At 33.4% G+C, this 20,909-nt stretch overlaps 2 protein-coding genes across 2 annotated transcripts in view; both read right to left on the bottom strand.

Annotated features, from left to right (window-relative positions):
- Positions 1-19,931, bottom strand: part of LOC135136558 (adipokinetic hormone/corazonin-related peptide receptor variant I-like) — a 161,473-nt gene extending 141,542 nt beyond the window's left edge. The window contains exon 1 of the mRNA XM_064065909.1: positions 19,624-19,931. The gene's annotated coding sequence lies outside the window, so the exon portion shown is untranslated. The remainder of the gene's footprint in view (positions 1-19,623) is intronic.
- Positions 16,606-17,897, bottom strand: LOC135136283 (luciferin sulfotransferase-like). The gene is made up of 5 exons (XM_064065493.1): positions 17,666-17,897; positions 17,521-17,617; positions 17,283-17,463; positions 17,116-17,236; positions 16,606-17,069 (listed from the first exon to the last, which is right to left on the bottom strand). Exons 1-5 carry the CDS (start codon positions 17,832-17,834, stop codon positions 16,678-16,680), a joined length of 960 nt encoding a protein of 319 aa, XP_063921563.1. The 5' UTR covers positions 17,835-17,897; the 3' UTR covers positions 16,606-16,677.
- Positions 19,932-20,909: the final 978 nt, after the last annotated feature.

Here is a 20,909-nt window from a genome sequence, read left to right as displayed (position 1 = left end):
AAAACATAAATTTAAACAATAACTTAAGAACATAGCATTCAACAACTTGCAGCAGTAAATCGGATTAGGGACATTATCTTGGTACATTTTGCTTATGTTTATACTTAACTAACTTTATAATTCAGGCTTACGCTGGATTTAAAACGTTTCAAGAAAATCACCGTGAAAAGTATTTTCAGTATTCTTACTTGATAGATTTTTTTTACAAAATGATATTTTTAAAAATAGCTACAGCTACTGTTAAGTAATTATATTGCCAAAAATTGAGCTGTATCTGTTTTACTTTTGAGTTTAATTACTACAGATTTCAGATGACGCTAAAAAATACCTAAATAATTATTTAATTTTTTTACTAGTACTCATATCAATTCGTTGTTAAATAGTTTATAGATTATTTATTATACATATTTTGATTAATTTTAAAGATATTACTTTGAAATTAGAGTTATTGACAATTTTCGACCAGGTGACTGCGACAAATTCATTTTAAAAATAGAATTAAGCGGAAAAATATAACGAAAGCACATTTTCTATATTAGAATATTCGTTTTGTTTAAGTAGAAGCCATTATGACTAAACCATCTGGATATTTGATTTGTAGTGTCGTCACAAATTGTTTGAAAAAAATTAGAGTTGGAATGTGACATAACTATTGTTGTATCATCTGCGTAGAGTGTAACATGAGCGTGATTATTGATATTTAGACATAAATCGTTGGTGTATATTATAAATAATAAAGGGCCTCAGATGGTTCCTTGAGGAACGCCAAGTGTTATCTCAAGTATCTCGGAGTTTACATTTTTAAAGATGTTATTTGCTGTATCCAGATGCTTTAGACAGACATCAGCGTTCATTGGGTCACGAAAGATTTTATCCACGCTAAAGGGGGACCCCAGATGCAGTACGCTTCTAAGTTTTTTTTTAAGTTTTTCGCTATTTATACAATCAAATGCTTTGCTCAAGTCGCAAAATAAACTGATGGGGTACTGGTCTCTCTCTAAACAGTTTAGCACAAAGCTACAGAAATGATTAATGGCGTCTGATGTAGACAAATTGGTACGGATTCAAAACAGTATTTCGTTGGAGATGTTTATCTAGGCGTGACAGAAAACAATACTGATATATTTTTCAAAAACAAGATGTTATGGAAATTGGCCTGTAATTGTTTATGTCGACATATCCTTACAACTAACTAATACCAAAAAAATGTACACCCCACACAGATCAAAAAACCTAATTAAAGAGCTAAAATAAAAAAACTACACGGAATATTCTTCAAAAGGAACAGTTAACGGGATTTGTAACGTGGCATCGTCAAAATGGTGTCATTTTTCAAAAGTTTAGATGAAAACGATGTTAACAATAGTTGGCTATAACTAGACGTGGTTACGTAAGCAGGATTATTTACTAGCAACATATCTCCAGTTATCTATAGAAACTAAAGCAGTTTTTTCATTTCCACCTTTAGTTATTTTTAATGTAAGTGGCCTAGTTGAAAGCTTGAAGTTCTTTCATTCAGACTATTCAGTAATTTAAAAGGCTGTTCGGTTAGAAACTTGTATTATTCCCAAGTTTCTCCAACAATGTAAGCATGCTAATTAATTAGCACAACTAGATCATAGTAGTGTAGCTGACTTTCCAAGTGATGCGCGAATGTATGCATGAAAGTGGGAAGGATTAGAGAAAATAGCCGATGAAACTGTATGCTGTACCTAATTGTAAGATATCTAAAGTCGTTTTATTCTGTCAACAATCTCATTAATGCATACTTGGTTATAGTACGCCTATTGATAGAGGTCTTATCTGAATGTCAGTCATTTCAAGGTAACTAGCAGGTTTAATAATAACCATAGGAATAGCCTTGTTAGAATATCCATTCATATTTACCAATTACAACATCTGATATGTTTTGGTCTCTGTCTTCCTCCAACACACTCTATTTACACAGATAAAGAATACTGGCACTTCTTAAAATTTTCGGGGTGGAAAGGATACCTGCGTACACTGCGTCTGACGAAGATAGACCGCTTTACATCACCTTGCCACAATTAAAAGAATTCTACTGTACGAAACCTGTCAGTCGACCTAAACTAACAAAGTTGATTGAAGTTTTGTTGAGGGTGCAAACCAGTACATTGTTAACTCGTCTTTCAGTTTACACTGTTAATTGACCACAGGTAAAAATAGATTTCAATAGCGGTCGCTCATTATAAGTATTTATTAAAAATTTGTCAAGTATTTACAAGTTTTTGTGCTTTCAGCGAAGTAAATTCAGTATCAGACATGACTTGAGGTGTTGAAGTCGCACACACAACACAAATGACAAGAATACTGAAAACTTGCCAATCATAGTTTACTTACAAAAATATATCAATATTTTGTGAAACATTTTCCGAGCTAGATTCTTTGAAATAATGAAATTTCATTGTGAGTGTGAATACAATTAATTGTACACTAACCTCGTGAAATGGGTGATTCGCCTCTAGGTAAACTATCATAGTATTCAGCAATATTCACACTTATTTTACTCGAATTAATAATACTATTATCAACGTGGTGATTTTATATTAATACACAATTACAGATAAAAACAAAGACAAGACTGTCTCAAACGCTTGATTTTAACTAAAGAAATTTTAGAAGGTAACACCAACGCTGAGATTCTGTACTAATTAGATAGCAAATGCAGATTCTACATACTGCTCAAACGATATAGCGAAAGTTTTTCCACTTTTTTACTACAAAAACATAGTAACATCCCCAATTTCAATAATTAGCTGCACCACACTTTTTGATATTAACAAACAAAACTGAAAAATCAAGTTAGCACTTCAACCTTGCCTTGCCAGACATAAAATCAAAAAGTTTATGTAAATCTGATTATTGTCATCAACAATATAAATTGTTCTATGACAAAAGCATAGTGACTTCGTAGTGAGAATTACACCTAAAAACACAAAATAACAGCAAACAGAGAAATAACAACACCCACAAAATAGCAAGTTTTTATTCTCCATTATGACACATCCCACTCGCTCAGAGTCAGGAAGGAATGTTTACAAAATATGCCATTTAGATGAGAAATAAATTACCTTTCACAAATCAAAACGGAACCAAGAAACCCCTGCGTAGGTTTTTACGCTAAGAAAGCACAAACAGATCAAAGTGTGGTCTAACGTAAAAGACCTGAAGCTCAAGGATTACGATGAATTCAGTCCAATATACCAATAACTCATTAATTATTATTGTTAGTTCAGAAACACACGGGAACTTAATTTGTTAATTACGTGAACAGTTTAGACTTGTGGGTTGTGTTACTAAAGTTTTACCTGCAACAGTAAGTTCAAGTAATTTTATATACGAGTATATACAGGGTTGCTATAAATGATTCCAAGTAGTCATAAAAACGTGCCGTCTCTCACTTTTGAACTTTACTAAATGCCAAAGGACGCACGATAAATACCACACGCATCTGTATAACTGGTTGCCTAAAAAATAAAACTAACTTATTACAATAAAACGAAACAATTTTAGTGTGGTCAAACCAGAGATGTGTAAAAGACTAGATACAGATATTTAATGTTCTCGTGGCCATACGTTTGGGGCCAAGATCTCGCTGTACGTTTATATCTCCCTCTTTTTCTCTAGCACGTATAATGGTAACCCGATATCTGAAGGTCTCGCTTTGTACGGCGCAACCAATCAGTTGGCGCAACGTTTGTCGTTGATGCCGTTCTTGTGTTTCTGCCGGTACCTGTCAGACCACTCAGACTGTGGGTGGTTATGATTATTTATAATTGCCGCCATCAGAACGGGCCAATAACGAGACAACCACCTTTTAGAGAGTGATCGATGTAGCCTACACTTGGCAATTCATAGTACTGGTGCTGATATAGAAAAGGATAGGCGACACAAAGTATTGCTACTCTTAGATCATAGATGTTGGCTCTAGATCGGGAAAGCTATAACCACATCTGTCATTTACATATCTCTGGGTCAAACATCACAGTAAATGTTGAAAATGTTAACCACTTCCTCAGATACTGAAATTCTTTCACTCTTCGTTTACGAATGTCTCATTGCGATAACAAGACATAACAATGAAAGTGTCTTGTTCAACAGAATAAACCATTTTCACGTTCTTTGCTTCCTAGCACAAAAACAAAATTTTCGTACGCAACCATCAAGAGTTTTGTGGTTTTGAGCTTGGATCAACGAGAATTACTGTAATTCACACGTGAAAAACTTTAAAACAATAAAAACGATGACTTTAAATGACAAACTACATGAGGCATAATTTCAGCGAAGCGGAATTTTTGAAATCTATCGCCAAATACGCTCTTAGAATCATTTATAAAATCCTTAATTAAATTTAAAAAGTCGCTTCAAGCAATATTTAATCCTAACAAGAATGAAAAAGTAAATGAATTCTTTTAACCCTGTTACCACCAGAATACATTACATTATTCAGCACCTCAGGCAAGTTCTCATATCTCGAAAAGCAGTAAAAAAAACATAAAAACATCAAAAATATGGCTGTTGGGTGTATATTATTGTTAAAAATTGAATTGAATCTGAATTTACAGTATGTTTATGTTGTTTATAACAGTGACTCGACTGAATAATAATCGTTTCCGACGGTGACCTCTATTTAAACCTATAGGTTGCACTCGATGGATTGAGAACGCCGCTTCGAGGCTTTTCTGGGTCCGCTTCCAGTACAAAACATCAACCAAATTAAACATTCAGATCCTATTTTCTATCTGTCGACCCTTTTTTTAATCAGCCCACTCTTCTTTTTTAATCAAAACTAAGTTCCGTTACAACAACTATGATTATTCCTTTCAGGAGCACATTACAGGCAGATTTGAGAGACCATGTTACAAAAGGACAATATACAATTTTGTTCGATCAAAGAATACCATAGTAATGTCGACATCAAATAAATAAATAAGTTTCAGATGGCCCATTCAAAACGAGCTTATGGTGAACGAATTGGTCGACTTCTGGCAAAGCAAAGCTTTCGCAATAACTACATAAAACAAACTATGTTCACTTCAACGTGAAACGTGAAAAATAAAAAAATTCATGTTTTACAACAATATGTTGAAAGCTGTTACGAACGAGTCAATTAGGTAGCGTAAGTTAACAAAGACTTAGGGGAGATAAATTACGCAAATTGGAAACTGTCAATCCTCTGACCTATTCAAATACATCCAACTTGTGAGATGGTCTGACAGTTTAGAGGGAAGGAAATTACAACAAACGGTTCAAGCGGATTTTCAGCTGATACAATACAAGCACATGCACTTATTAGAATCTCATAGACAAATATTACATTATTTACTATTTAATCAGTTTTATTATTAACCTGATAGACTCCTGGATTCTGGATTTTTAATTTATGGGGGCTGACCGTAGTACATATATATTTTAACCAATCACGGGCTCATTCTACGTTTTAGTCGGCTGTTAAATTAATCGAGGATTAAATATTTAATTCGCATTGTATAAACCGGCCCTTAGACCTTTAAATGAAAAGGTGTGAGTTTCAAAAGACCTTGTGTACCTACCTAACCCAAATTTTTGGTAAAACAAGCAAGTTGATCGTATACCAGTAACATGAACGGCTAGTCGATATCACCACACAATTTAAATTTATACAGCATCAATATCGTTCCGATTTCTTAGAAGTAAATGCATTTAGATACGTAAAATAAAATACCACGAACAATACACAATAGGATGAAATCAGATTCTTTCCTGTTTCAGAATTTTTACGAATACAGATTCTATTTCAGCAGACTATTATATTAATAAATAGTCATTCTCAAATAAAAAAAAAAATGTTTCATCATAATGGTAAAAAATATGTCTTGGATTATGATCTAGAGCATACTTTTGCAGTTCATTTTGTCATAGAACAAAATAATTATGAGATTACAACACAAACAAATTTATTATACCCTGAAATGTACCCGTTTTACTTGGTGAACGATAGCTAATGAAATAATTGTAACAGGTTCATGTCAAACAAGTAAAATAAGTAAAATACGAAAATACATATTACCCATCTCCATTTGTCTTTTTCTTGTCTAACATTTGTTTTTTACACGTGTGTTAAAACTTTTTGAAAATATATATCGAAAGTTACCATGCAGATTATTCGGAAATTTAAATTGTCCCTCGAAATTATCGTAAGTATGTAATCAGAATAGATTGTAATTGAGTCATGCTTGAAAATAGACGTATGTTCGTACTTTTAAACATTATGAATAATTCTGGTGCCTAAAATAACCGCACTTTTCATGCATCGGACCTAGTGGATTTAATTCGAAAAAAGAGACCGCTGAAGTTGGAATCGATCAATACGTCGTAGGAAAAAGAAAGTTTTCATATTCATCTTTTTTGTGATTATATTTGTCATTTTGACTTTAAAAATAACCGCACTGCGATTTCTTTTTGAATCTCTCCAGAATAAATTACTATCCATAAAAACACATGTAAAAGACATAAGGCACCACGAAAAATATTGTATATAGGTTACTCGTATGCACGAGCATAGCGTAATTGACTCCCATACAACACTAGAGCTTCGCTCTCAAGACTCATTATATAAACCACTATTTATCGGTAAATATAACATAGGTTTCTATTATGTAACGACAATAATAAAAAACACGTACATCTGTCAATTGTTATGATTCGGGTAAACAGTCTTACTATAATACGCAATGTTCAGTAAGCAATGTTAAATAATCCTTTTAGAAAGACTGTATTCAATTAGTAGCAGGTGCGGTATTGCGTCATGTATTTTTATCTTGTTTCTATCTATAATTAGGTATGTCAATGCAATAATCTTCCACTCTCCGTTCCAGACGCCACAGGGGAGGGTAATTAAAACTCGTTCACAACTACGGACTAGATTAGCCAATCGATTTTTATGACGCATTTTCTAAAACTGATTTTATATAGCACTATCAGAAGTATACGATTAAGTATTATACATATTTTCCTGATTCATATCGCAAAGGTCTTCTTCCGTGACGGGCCGTCACTAAATCCGTTCACGAGAAAATCGTAACTAAAACACAAATAACACATCCCCAAAACATAAAAACAAAATTCGCAAATTGCAAATCTTAATTACTTAACACTCATGTCCTAATCTGCACATAGTACCATTCAAACAGATAATCAAACTTGAACACCAGTCCCCGGACGTAAGAACAAAATTCGCATATTCGCAAATTGCAAATATCATTGCGCTTGTCAGATATTGCGAACAACATGCGCAGAACCGTACACCTATAAAAACCGCCAATCGCAATTACTTTCATTCGAATTCGTAGCAGCAGGCGAAACGCAGACACATAAAAAACAGATCAAAGAACGCCGCCTTTACTAACAGATGCAACAGGCTGACGCAACGAAGCGATGACAACGCAAGTTGAAAAAAACGACAATTTAGGACACAGAAGCCGCATAAATGCGTCAGAAACGAAACCCTATTCAAACGAAATTAAACCCTATAAAACAGCAAAATAAGACCTAAAATTGCGTCCCGTGTAACACACAAATTAAGTAAAATTATTGCTTAAATGGGTAAAAATCGCAATAAAGTAGTACCGCAGGAAGCAATTTGGATTCAAGTTCCGAGTTGCCGTCGGCCACGCTGCCCGTTTGCAGACCGAGTTTCCTATACTTTTGGCTGAATTTTGATGAAATCCGGACTTTTTTGCTGAGACCGAGAAGAAGATACAGAAAATTCCATGCTGCTTCTGTGTAAGTCTGCCTTCAGTCACACTTAACTTATCTCGCGCTTACCACCCTGATGTGTTATCGATTTCGGCCGTACCTACATACAGATAGCGCCGGGGGGCGGAAAGAATTTTTAGCGTTAACGATCTTCTCGTTTGCGGGTGGTACTCTTGGTCTTGCATCAGCTTTTGGTCGTCGGGAAGGATTTTTCAATAATTTACCGATCGCTTTTTATGAAAATGAATCCAATGTTTCATTAATTTGCGGACCCGACCCCTGCATTCGCGACACGGATATTTGAGATGGATTTTTGGGAAGTTTCCGAATCGGAACTACTTCAATCTGATTTCTTTGCAGCTCATAATTTTATTTTGGGTTTATTAGTTATTACCGTTCAATATGCTCCCGTTCTCTAATTATTTTGAGGATTTAATGTTTCCACCGTATTTTAGAGCATTTATGGTACTAATTTCACAGAGATTAGCTTTACTAAAAGACTGTGGACCAGTGGCGGATCGTCAGATGAGGCAAGTGAGGCGGCGCCTCACAGCATATATCTTAAGAACGGATTGACTTAATTTGTAATTAAAAAAGAGCTTTCAATGCATTTTTAGTTACAAAAATATGTTGAAATGGCAAATCTGTTGATGATTTTTTGTTTTTTACGCTTTCTGCTGACATTTTCGGTTGAATACCGTACGATTTATACCCCTAGTTCTTTAACTGAAGCGGCCACAACGTCGGTTCACTTGAACCAACGAAGCCCAATCACAGACACGGATTTCCATGGCTCAGCTCCTATACTCCTATACATGCGTTCGCTCGGAACTGAGGCGATATCTTCGGTGCTTCTCGACCATTTTCGGCGTACTCATTAAACCATTTTCCCATTTATTTTACGAAACGGAAGGGCTGCGGGGTGCGTGGGTAATTAGCATGAATGTGAGTAAAAGCCCACGTGTTGATGTTTCGTGTTTTTGTCTGTTTCATAGGTACAGGTGAGTGAAAAATGAATCTCGAGTACCATATCGTCAGGTTCCTTCTTGAAACGCCGTTTTCACGGCGAACCGAGCTAGAACGTCGGTAAATTTTACTAAATATCGAGCAGTCAAAACCGTTAATTCATTTAACTTCCATTGATAAGAGACAGAATCGTCAGTAGTACTCCAAGTCTTTTAAATCAACTTGGTACGAAACATATAAATGGCTCTGCCGTAATATTTGTACGATTTAAATAATTTCATCCGAAGTGCAAAGTTACATGAAAGTTCCAAAATACACATTAAAAATTTCATGGGCCTTTAGAAAGGAACACAACAACTATTCCCGAATCCATCCAAGAAAGTGCTAGTTTAAACAAAATTTTGACTTGTAAAAACATTGTTGATTAAATGTGTTATGGGTGTTGTTATTAATATTATTATTATTATTAAGACCTACCACTGACCCGGAAATGACCGGTATTCGGGCAAGACTTCTATCATTACTAACTAGTAAGACCAAGTAATATGCACTAATCACATTAATTTAATTAATTTGATTATTAATATTATTATTGTCAAATTTCTATCATCGCCTCACCACATCAGACAGTCACGAGCCGCCACTGCTGTGGACTATCCATTTTCGCTTTTATCTGACCATCCCGTAACAGCTAATTTTCTCGTGAACAAATATTCGCGCCCGGCGTATTTAGCGAATTAAATAAAGTAAAAAGTTTCAAAAGTTAGCGTAGATTTAAGTGCATGTTGTAATTCGTTTACTTTTAGTTCTTCCTTTATTCTCAGTGGAAGAATTCTCGAATTCGTATCTAGCAGTTTTCGAGATTTAGTTACCAGGCACGTATTATTATTATGGTTTAAAAGGTATCGCACATATACAGGGATTTAGTAGGTTAATTTTAAGTTTTTAATTGCATGATGATATTAGAGGATTTTTAGGATTAATTTTAATTAGTTTCAAAGGTTATGTTCGTCGATTTTAAGGTTTTGTTAATGGAACACAAATGCGTAGCGCTTTTATTATAGTTTTGCATGTTTTAGTTATGTAAGTTTAACCACATATTTTATTTTGCCATTTTCCAGATTTGTATTTACTCATTTATTCTTTTATTACGCTTGAAGTTTTATCTTTCAATATATGTATTAAAATGTTAGGAGCGTTTAATTATTACCTCTTCCCCCACATACAGTTTAGCTCTTCCATTTCCAAATAAATAATTTTGTTAGTGTCCAAATGCTCGGCCGCCGTCAAAAACAATTTGGGCACGACAAATCAATAAAATAAAAACGGATTTCGAGGCTCAACTACCTAATTTAAAGTCAAGCATGAACACCAAGCAACCGGATAATTTTAATCATATCGTTGCTGAGGCAAAACCGTAAGCAAAACCTCATCATTTTTTGGATTTCGAAGCAGCAGAACAACCTAAGTCAGTCACAGGTACTTGATAATGATGTTTCTGCTGTTAAAAGAAAATAGGGTGAGCTGTTTTTGGTGTGATCAATAAAATAGATTAGAGATTGAGACTTTGTTGGTCAAAATTTTGAGTTGATGTCAATAGTTTTTTGGGAGAGGGTCTACGGATAAATTTTGATTAACCATTTACATTGCTTACCTTAAAACGTTTGCAAAATTTCAAAGTATTTGATGAAATTAGATCTGTGAAAGATTATAGATGTATATTAATTTTTTGTATTCTTGATAGGTACGACATCGCTTATTACTTATCTTCTGCAATGCAAAGGGAAAGTGTTATCTATGGAAATAAAAGGCAAGATCACCAGCTGTCCTATCAATTGAGTCCATAACTTTAAGGATCCGGGGATAATTTTTGACAAAGACTAGCTTTTATTAACCATGTAAGAGATATAATCGTTATGCAAAATTTTTAAATGATGTTGGTGCAGATGATCAGACAAATTTTGGTTTATGTTTTAGCACCTACACAATATTCCTAAAATACATACAGAATTGTACAACAATCAGTCTGCTAATTCCCGACATTTTAATTAACCTTTAGGATGGAGGTTCGGTTTCAAACCTACCTCAAAAATACAAGAGTAAATTCAAAATCAAAGTAAAGATTTTAACATTGTGGTGACCGAATTTGAATCAAAATTTTCGTGCTAAAATTAATTAACAGGATAATAATTCTTTGATTAACGAACTACGAATAAGTTTCTGGATGCATTTACGTAAGTGTTACATTATAACACTTCTTAATTCTTCACACAAGATTGCTAATACTTCATTTACGGCAGTTAAATTAACAAAATTCATACTGCGAACTGGCGGGGGGGTTAAAATATTTTCTTCCCTTAGGCGGCTATCATCGTTATTATGATTACATCACCGGGACATGCCCTCACAGCACTAAAGATTGATTACTTCATCGAGGCATGTTCTCGCAACGATACAGATTGATTACATCACCGGGGCATGCCCTCACAAGGCTACAGATTGATTACTTCATCGAGGCATGTCCTCGCAACGCTAGAGATTGAACCATCAACGAGGCTTATTCCTCGCAACACTAAAATCCTACATCATCGGGGTATTCCCTCGCAACAATAAAATTACATCACCGAGACGCTTGTTCCTCGCAACGATGATTGGATATTTTTGTGTTTGTTTATTATGTGTTTTGTTGGGGTAACCAGTTTGCGGTATTCTAAACTCTCAAAGTAAATTGCTTTTTTTTAAGTAACCAATCACTTAGATCACGATATAATTTGACATAATGTGAACTCTTTGTTTGAGTCGTTGATAAAGTGTGGCAAATATTAACTTCATGTAAATTTTGTTAACTTTGCAAATTTTCACCTTACAATATTTCTCCATCTCACAATTTTAACTTTAGTAATTTTCTTTGTTGTATAATTTTAATTGAACATAAATTTCATGCTCTGCAGTTTTAATCTCACATATCCAGATCTTTTGTTTTTATAAATCTTTGCTAGTTTTGTTTTGTAAATATTTTGTTGATGTATGTTTCCATCGTATAAATTATTTGATGTATGGCGAATTTAAATGTTATTTATTGCTCTTTGAAACTTTAACACTTGTTCAGTTGTTGTTAATATCAGAGTCATAGAGATTGAACATTTAAAATGGAATTGAGGTTAAATAACACAAAAAACGTGGTAGAAGCGAAGTGCGGTTCCTAGTCGAGCTGGCGAGATTCATCGCGTCACCTGCACAAATCCGCACGTTTGGCGGCCGCCGATGTTGTAACGTTCTCGGCTTCTGTCCTTAGCCGAGATTCAACTACGGGTCTGGCGACCGTAACGGCCTAGTTTCGGACGTCATGTTTGTCCTAGAGACGTGTAATGTGCTGTTTGGGTAGGATTTGCGATAGATAGAATCACCGTCGAGGGGGGAGAACAGCCCCAACCGGTAGCCCCAAACTCCGGTTGTGCTAAAACGCCCCACGGGTATTTTTGTTGTGCCCCTGTTAACTGCCGTAACTTTAAAATTTGACGCCACACGCCCGTAATAACTTGTGTATTTGCATCCAGTTACTTTAATTCAGATTTTGCGTTGTTTTTATTAAATTTGTGATATCCAACTATTTGCATTGATTCCAAACAAATGTTTTTGTTCGTTTTTCATATGTGTATGTCTGTCAATTCGCGAGTGTCTTTTCTTTCATAATTTTTAAGGTGTATCATTTGAAATGTAATATGTTTGTGAATATACGATAGGAGGTTTTGGGGCGGAGGAGTGAATGCGAGATGGCAAGTCCGTGTCGCCTTCGCTCGCAGCTTCTTTCCTCCTAAGAGGGGTGCTATTTTAACCCCTCCCAAATAATTCTCTGTACTGGCACGCAGTGTATGCTCACTTGTATGAAACAACGTCTTCTCACCATTTTTCAAAAAAAAAAACACAACGTAGGTTTCTATTTGTTAGACGATCACAGCCAAATTTTGAATTTTTCGCGGGCCTTTCAAACTTTTTTCAAGGTCAATTTAGGGCGGGAAGGTTGGGTTATCACAACATAGGGTAAATCTGGATCAGATTCCGATATTATCCGGATGTAAAAGTCGTTCGCATTAAGTGAGCACCACTATTCAGAAAAACGTGTTACTATGATTTGTAAACAAACGCTATTTATCTGCATTGATTTATCTCAAGTTTAAAAGTTCAGATAAGATGATTCCCATGTGCAAAAATTGTTGCATATATTATAATATAACATAAACGAAATCACAACTCAGTGGTTAGCCTTGACGCAACTTCAAATTTCGTTCTGCGATTCATAAACTATAATATTACACACTAAATCCACCATCATCATGAGTAATTGTTTGGTAATTGAATGTATTTAGTTTAATTCCTTTGCTTCATACCATTTGCTGATAATTTTATACGTAGGTTTACTAGACATTCCGCATTTTCGGAAATATAGGTAACCTGTTTCTACATAATCTGTAGCGTGTCCTAGGTAACCCACTCATTATTACGGTTTTTTGTTCCATTTGATTAATTAATTAATTTATTTAGTTACTTATTTATTTATTTTGTTAGCAGTAGTTTAACAAACTGAGAAAGAAATATGATTCTAACAAATTTTGATTTTTCTGTTTGCTTGTTTAGAGAGACCGCATTTTCTCATGCAGTTCTAAAAAAGTGTCATATTCCTTCGTAAAAGTATGCACAAGCAAAAAATATTTGGGGCATGAGTTGTAAACAAATATCACGATTCATGTATCTGTAATACTAACAAGAAGTTTAAGCGTTATCTTAACTGTTATAGTTTATTTGACATAAATGACCTGACGATTTTTTTTTAAATTGTTTCCATTGTTTTTACACTAATCATGTATTGTTTATACATTAATTATTATTTTTTGATTGGATGAAAAAATGTCTGCTATATACCAGGCCAATACCTTTTTTGTGGTGCTGATTCCTACTAAATTTGACCAAAATATCTAAAGTAAAAAAAATACTTTTGCCCTTTTACGCCAGTTAAAATGACAAGAGAACACTCATCAATCTTAATGCAATTCTCTTGCAAAATCTTGAGAATAATTAAACCATTACCACAATCTTGGGTTTCACGCAACATCAGCCCCTTAAGCACTAAACACTAATTCGATAAATTCAGATCTAGTTAATTTTGCTCAAATTAATTTTACTTGAAGCGCATACTGATAACATACACATTAATAATAATTTGATTTATCTGCTAGTCGAGGTTACACTTAAAAACATGACTGAATAATAATTTTAGTCATTAAATTCTTTATTTTCTTAATCAGCTCCAGTAAATTATAAACAAGTTATCTAAAGCACCCACGCTGATCACATGTTCATTTTCTAATTTGAGTCAAAATTAATTTAATGAACTAATAAGACGCAGAATCTGTGAACGACATTAAATTATTATCGTTATGTCATCAGCACTGGAGACTTTGTTAAAAACACCCATGCAGCTAGACCGTGATGAGTCCAAGAAGCGCGGTAAATGTACTTGTTTACATTGAAAATTCATTTTACATTTCAGCGAATTTTAACAGGATGAAGAAAATATTTTTAAAAGGGAAAGAATTACTTTAAAAAAGCCAAAATTTGATTGAAGTCCTTGTGTTGCCAAGTCTCGTTTTTTCCATGTTGATTTGTGCTAAGCAATGAATAAAATATCACTCTGCACTCTGCAGTACAAAGTCAGCACCTACTGCAAATGCAGCAATCAAATGGTAATGAATGAAATCCAGTGTTAGAAACACATTACCGAACTTGTGTTACGTGGGCTTCGAATTGGTCGTTTTTGTCACAGAACACAGAGATAATGCTTGTGAACTGAAATTAAACTTGTGTTTAGTGTTTGTTCGATAAATGTATGTCTCATCGCCCTAGATAGGAATTTTGAGCTCCTAGCCGCTTCTTAAAACTCCAATTTAATGATTTAAATGCTTACTTAACAGAAAAAGTCATTACTGATTACTTACTTACTTGGAAAATCGTTTCTATTACTTAGGTTATATACCCAATATGATCCAAACAAATATTACAATTAAGTCTATTTGACGTATGGCTAATTTCATATTTTCTCGACGTTTCTAAGCTCCTAAATTATAAATAGGTAGGTCTCCAGTTTCCACCTGTGTCTACCTATTCGTCGTCTATTTTCTACATGCATCTAACAAAATATTGCCCTGGAATATTTAATGACATTTCAGAACTCGGTAAGTAAAGTAGAAAAATAATTCTATCTATGTAGTTTTTATTTCCTGAAACTGCTAAAGTATTAAAATAGAGGCAAAACTGAACTTTGTTTTATAAACTTTTCTTGACGACTTTATTTAGAAACTGTACGCAGATAAAAATTTACATCTGAAAACCTTTCATGCACTGAATGAAATTACTAAAAGTGAAAACACTTTTTATTTGTTGGAAAGTTGATTTGTTTTGCAGAACTTCATTACACAACTTCAAGAAAAAAAGGCTAAAAACACGTAACAACATCCTTTGGCGACGTTAAATAGTGTAGTTAGTATGTGAGAATAAAACTACGCAAATAAAATTTATGTAGTGTTAATAAACAGGTTATTAAAACTTTTTAGAGACTGAATAATGGAATTTAATTAACACGAGGAAATGACAGTTTCTGCAACTTTTCTAAATGAATACGGAAATTTTTACAATAAAAGATTATAAAAAAAAATAAAACTAGTAATCCATACGGTACTCTATATTAATAACAATAATAGTAATACAAATTATAAAACCAATCACCCTCAAAAATCGCATCATTAATATTTCTTTCGATTTTTACATTCATGCACTGTTGTTTAAAGGAAATTAAAATTATAATGATTTTGGAAAATTTACATTAATTTTAAATTTACTTAATTTATTCAACTAGGCTTTCATTTTACCATCAACATATTTAACAATCCTGTTAAAAAACACAGGCAAAAGCTTAACAAACCAGAGTAATATCCAATAGATTAATAGTAAAATAACCACCTTGTCGTCCAGCTTAGAAAAAACTGAAACTTCGACTGACAAATCTACATTCACTAAAGTAAGTTCTCCTCGAATAGTTAGAAAGCACCAAGATCTTATCGTTTCCTTTAAGTAAACTTCTACATATAAACACGAACAGGTAAAATTTACGTGCTCCGGGACTTTTAGTAGAAAATCTTACTATCAAATTAACATACTTATAGTAAATGTAAGCAGTTACTTTGAAAGATGTTCCTGTGTAGAATTGTAATATAAAATAGGACAATACAAGTACTCGTATCTCTGAACATTGCATAAACAAAATTCACTGAATTATTGGTTTTCTCATTGACATAGTAAAAAACCTACTTACTTTAGTTTAAATTACTCAACTTATTTTTTATTTTAAATACGGTTTTAATTATTTTAGCATTATTCTGTTGATTAACACAAATACATTATATAGCTTTTGAAATGAGTCAACGCTTTATAGAAAATTTTTGGTGTCTCAAAGATACAACGTATTTCGGTTAATCAACAAAATAGTTCTAAAATAATGAAATGCCTAATACCAAATAGCATAAATTAACGAAAACACAGCTTGAGAAGACAACAAAAAAAGATAAATGAAATATTTAACTACAAAAAAGAATATAACTGCAACGTCAATTTTGCCAATAGGACAGATGAACAGACAAACAGACACACGGAAACGGGGACCACTTTTTTCGTACTCTAGGGATCATCAAACGTCCAAAAACATGAAAATGACAAGTCATGGACTCGGTTACTATACTTCCTTAGCTTACGCTCAGGTAGGCGTTTTACCAGTTTTGAAAATCATTTTAAGGTAAAACTGTATGTTTTTTCCGGAATAGAATGTCCAAAAATGGAATAATAATATTTAATGTGTTATTTAAAGGTAAAACATATTACAGAAATATGTTGATATTTCAAATATTAGATAACATAATCAGTATTTTCGATATTGTTTTTAATCCAGTTCTCAAATTTTACACATATTTCTGGCGTCATTGAAGTCTTATAATCTCCCACTTTACCAGATCTCATAAATTTGCCTTCTTGATAATCCGTCAAGTTATTCCTTCTTTTATTTTCTATGTGTTCTTCCTTATTAACAGCTTTATTTTTACTCATAGATTCAAAACTGAGATGATTGGCTAAAATTTGCACCTGTTCATTAGTTAAAGAACGTCCTACAAAAGCAGCAACTTGACGGACAATACTAGGTAAATCTTTTTTCATGTCCTCGTATTTTAAATAAAGCACATTTAGATTATTTCTTTTTTCCCAAAATGGTAATACATGTTGCCAATAAGGTGCATATGGTACTAAAAATGTTATTAAAATTCATGTTACCATCAAGATCTGCATTACCTTTTCCAGCTAAAAATAATTCGCAAAATTCTTCGCAGGTGCCTTTAAATCCTTCTATCAATTTACTATGGTGATAATAAGAAATGCAAACGTCTCTAGGATCTCGTGCCACATAGACGATCTAGGACAAACGTATTAACTGATTGTGTTTGAGTCAAAACTTATACCTTAGGTTTTTTTGAGCCTTCACGCAGTTGCTTTGGGAGTAAATCTATAGGTAAGTGTGACTTAACTAGTAGCGGACTCTTCAAACTTTTGTAGTGTCCTATTGAGTCATGCAGGTACAGAGCAGGTTTATAATCTGGCTTTTTATCAAACAATTCTCTATCATCGTACAGCATGGAAAATCTTTCCATGAAAAAAATTGTTATTAAAAATATTAAAGCTCTGTAATATCGGACTCACTCAACGAAAGGGCTGCGCTCATCTAAAGGCCGTTTTGCTCTTTCAAAGTCAAGGTTATTAATGATCATCCATACCATTTCTTGGGTCCATGTCGTTCCTATTCTGCTTTGTATTTTGTTCAGAAAATATAATCAAAAATTCTTACCACATTTGGGAAAACTACATATCCATATATCGTTTTCACTGACTTGTAAATTATCTAAATCTTCTTTCAATTCATCATATCGTTTAGTAACTGTGAAACCTTTAGCTGTAGAATATCCTTTTCGAAAGACATTAGTATATTTTTCTTGCAGAAGTTTCTCAAAATCCATCTTGTTTTCTAGTCTGTTGTTATCTGAGCAGACCACAAATTTCTTTAAAGCTAAGAATAGTGAATGTGTTTTGTTTGCAGTGCTGAGCCGTTATTAAGGCTAAGAGTTAAACAAACACAATTTTATATGGAAATAATTGTGTCAGAAAGTTGACAGTGTTTATAACAATAAAAAATTCCGCAAGGACATTAGACGAATAAGTACAATGACATTACTTAAGTATTAACGATAAAACATAAACCGATATCAAATATACAGAGTGTTTATTTTATCTGTTCACGCGTGAATATTTCTGCAGAGGCAACCCATTTTACGTTTTGGAAACAGCTTTGATTAATTTTTATTTTTAAATAATAATGAACGCATAGATAGCAATGATCACAACCAAAATTATGACAAATTATTTTACGTGAACTCCCCACATGTTAGATAGAGTTCATAGAAATTTTTGACGTAGGATAGGACGTTGTGATGATAGTGGAGGCAGGCATTTTGAACATTTATTATAAATTCGTTTTCGTTGTAATCTGATAGTTTCATAAATTGAGTATTAATTTTTTCAATTTTGTCATTATTTGGCATTGACATCTTTGTCATTTTTTGTGTCATTGCTATAATTGCTTATTAAAAAAAAATAAATTGGACGAAGTCGTCTCGGGGTGTATAATATGTTGCCTATGCAAAAATTGTCAGGCGTGAACAGTTAAATGAACATTCTGTATATGATATATAGGAAAACACAACGGGCTAGGTTTTTCGAATGAAAATCATTCAGTTTGTTAAAGAGATAGTACAGCTTAATTTCAAAGTCAATTTCTTCTGAAGAAAAAAAATCAAGGACTTATTATTATTTCATTAAATTCAGGTAATGTTAACTATGCAATAAAATGAGCGGACTTCATCAAATTGTTAATAGGGATGATTAACCAAATTTTGGTTAGCGTTTTACCATCTACATGATATTCCTAATGTACGTGTAAAATTTGGCAACAATCGGTACAGTAGTTTGGAAGATTATCTTTCTAGTAAAAATCCGGACAGACGGCAGACGGACAGACAGACAGCAACGGGAGACCCATTTTTTTATAATCTTGGGGTCATGACATGTCGAGAAAAAATACAAGTAGCCAGTCACCCGATGGACTCGATTACAATATGTACTTCCTTAGGTTAGGCACGGGAACTAAAAATGAATCTCTTTAGATAAAGGTGGATAATTTATTCGTGGGTGATACTGGTGTCAGTTGCCTTCATACGTGTTTGGACTACTTTACAGTTAATAAACCACCCTTGTTGGTATTCTTGCGCCACTGTTTGTCTATCATCAAAGAAATTTTATTTTGCAAATTAGGTCAACTTTAAAACAAACATTCCGAGTGGCTTCAAATGGAATAATAATCAGCACGGACTGAAAATCCTGTGACTGAGGAAAAAGCTATTTTAAATATTATGAAACTTAAAAAAGCAAAACGTACGAGACGTCGGGGTTAATTTACTGTGAAATTTGCTACTAGGAGGACAAAGCAGAAAACATTTTTAATGTATCCGACAGTTTGAAAACTATAGCGAATAAAAGAATAATTACAACTACAAAGTTTTCCGCCTGAAGACGGTCTACTCGTAAATACTAATCTAGGAAACTAATATTTTACTCTCATTTATACATGGAAAACTAGGAACTGAGCAGGCACCAAATGTAAAATTTATTAAACAAACAAGTAAACAATTTTAGCAAAAATAGCAAGGGTATAAAAGGCGTTGTTTACTATGCAAATTGTGTTCCACTTACCTTTTCCAAACAACCAACTGATCTTCGATTAAAATATTCACAAAAGGCAACAAACAAGTTGTCTCATTATAAAAAATCATTGCACACGAAGTAACAACACACAAGCTCACAAAAACAAACTTCCTCTAGAGATGATCGTTTATGAACTGATCAGTAACAAACGAGGTATCAGTTGACCCTAAAGGTTACAAGCGACCTTCAACAGGATACGTTTCCATTAATTTTTTCTTATCATTTGTTAAATGGAATTTGATCTTGTCTAGAGCAAACGAACAGGTAATTTTTGTTAACAGCGGTTTTAATTAATAATTTTAGAAAAAAATGTTTCACTGGGATGGTGCTGATTTGTCTGCGCAGTGACCAATCTGGAATTCTTGTATAATCTAAGATTTTATTATTAAAAATGTGTCATATTTTGTCTAGACAGGTTGTATCTTTTTTTAATTGTTTAGCGATAGTAGTTACCGTGGTACCTACAAATTTCATAATGTATATGTATATACATATTAGTTTTATCTAAAATGCAATTAATAAAATTGTCAGACAAAAATAAATATATGCATAACAAAGCAATTTTTTTGTTAAATCTGATTATCTCAACAGTTTTTTCTAATTTCGATCATTTCTGTAGTTTCTAATATAAGTAATGTACTTTCCAAAATTTCAAAATCCAAAAGAAGAAACTTAACGAGAAAAGTATAGGTGATATGAATATAGAATGCACATTTAAATTACTATCCATTTACGTAGTTTCAAATTCTCTGATTATTATCTGCTTTTAAATTGGTAGCACAAAAATAATAATCCCCTCGTTATAAAAACTCACATTTAACTCAAGTTTTATTGTCATATTCTCGAATAGTCGCCGTCACCTCTTCTAGGCTTATTCTGGAACACCAATCACGACTTTCGCTTCCAGGCTTTTCTTTAGCGAACGCCGTCCGGTCGCCGCCACCGACGATGAGTCACCCATCATCGCCGCACATACTAGAAAACCCCTAGGCGTCGTACCGGGGCGGCGTATGGGTTTATTTCGTAACAGTACAAATAAAAACAAACATTAATGCGGGAGAAAATCCCATTTATTAATTTCCAGGACCTGTAAATGACAAAATCTTACGACTACATTTACCATTTTAAAACTTCTAACTAGAACAAACATGTAAATTTATATGTAAATTCAGGTCTGTATAATAGTCATTTGCTTTACGCACAGTTTATACTCATAGAAAGATTACGGAATAATTTGAATTACATTAATATTAATAACAATAATACTACAGATA

The sequence above is a fragment of the Zophobas morio genome, unplaced genomic scaffold (genome assembly GCF_036711695.1).
Source record: "Zophobas morio isolate AGI-343-1 ecotype UQ-CSIRO unplaced genomic scaffold, CSIRO_AGI_Zmor_V1 ptg000026l, whole genome shotgun sequence".
Lineage (NCBI taxonomy): Eukaryota > Metazoa > Arthropoda > Insecta > Coleoptera > Tenebrionidae > Zophobas > Zophobas morio.
The sequence above is the reverse complement of the archived record's forward strand: the minus strand, read 5'-3'. Positions and strand labels throughout refer to the sequence as shown.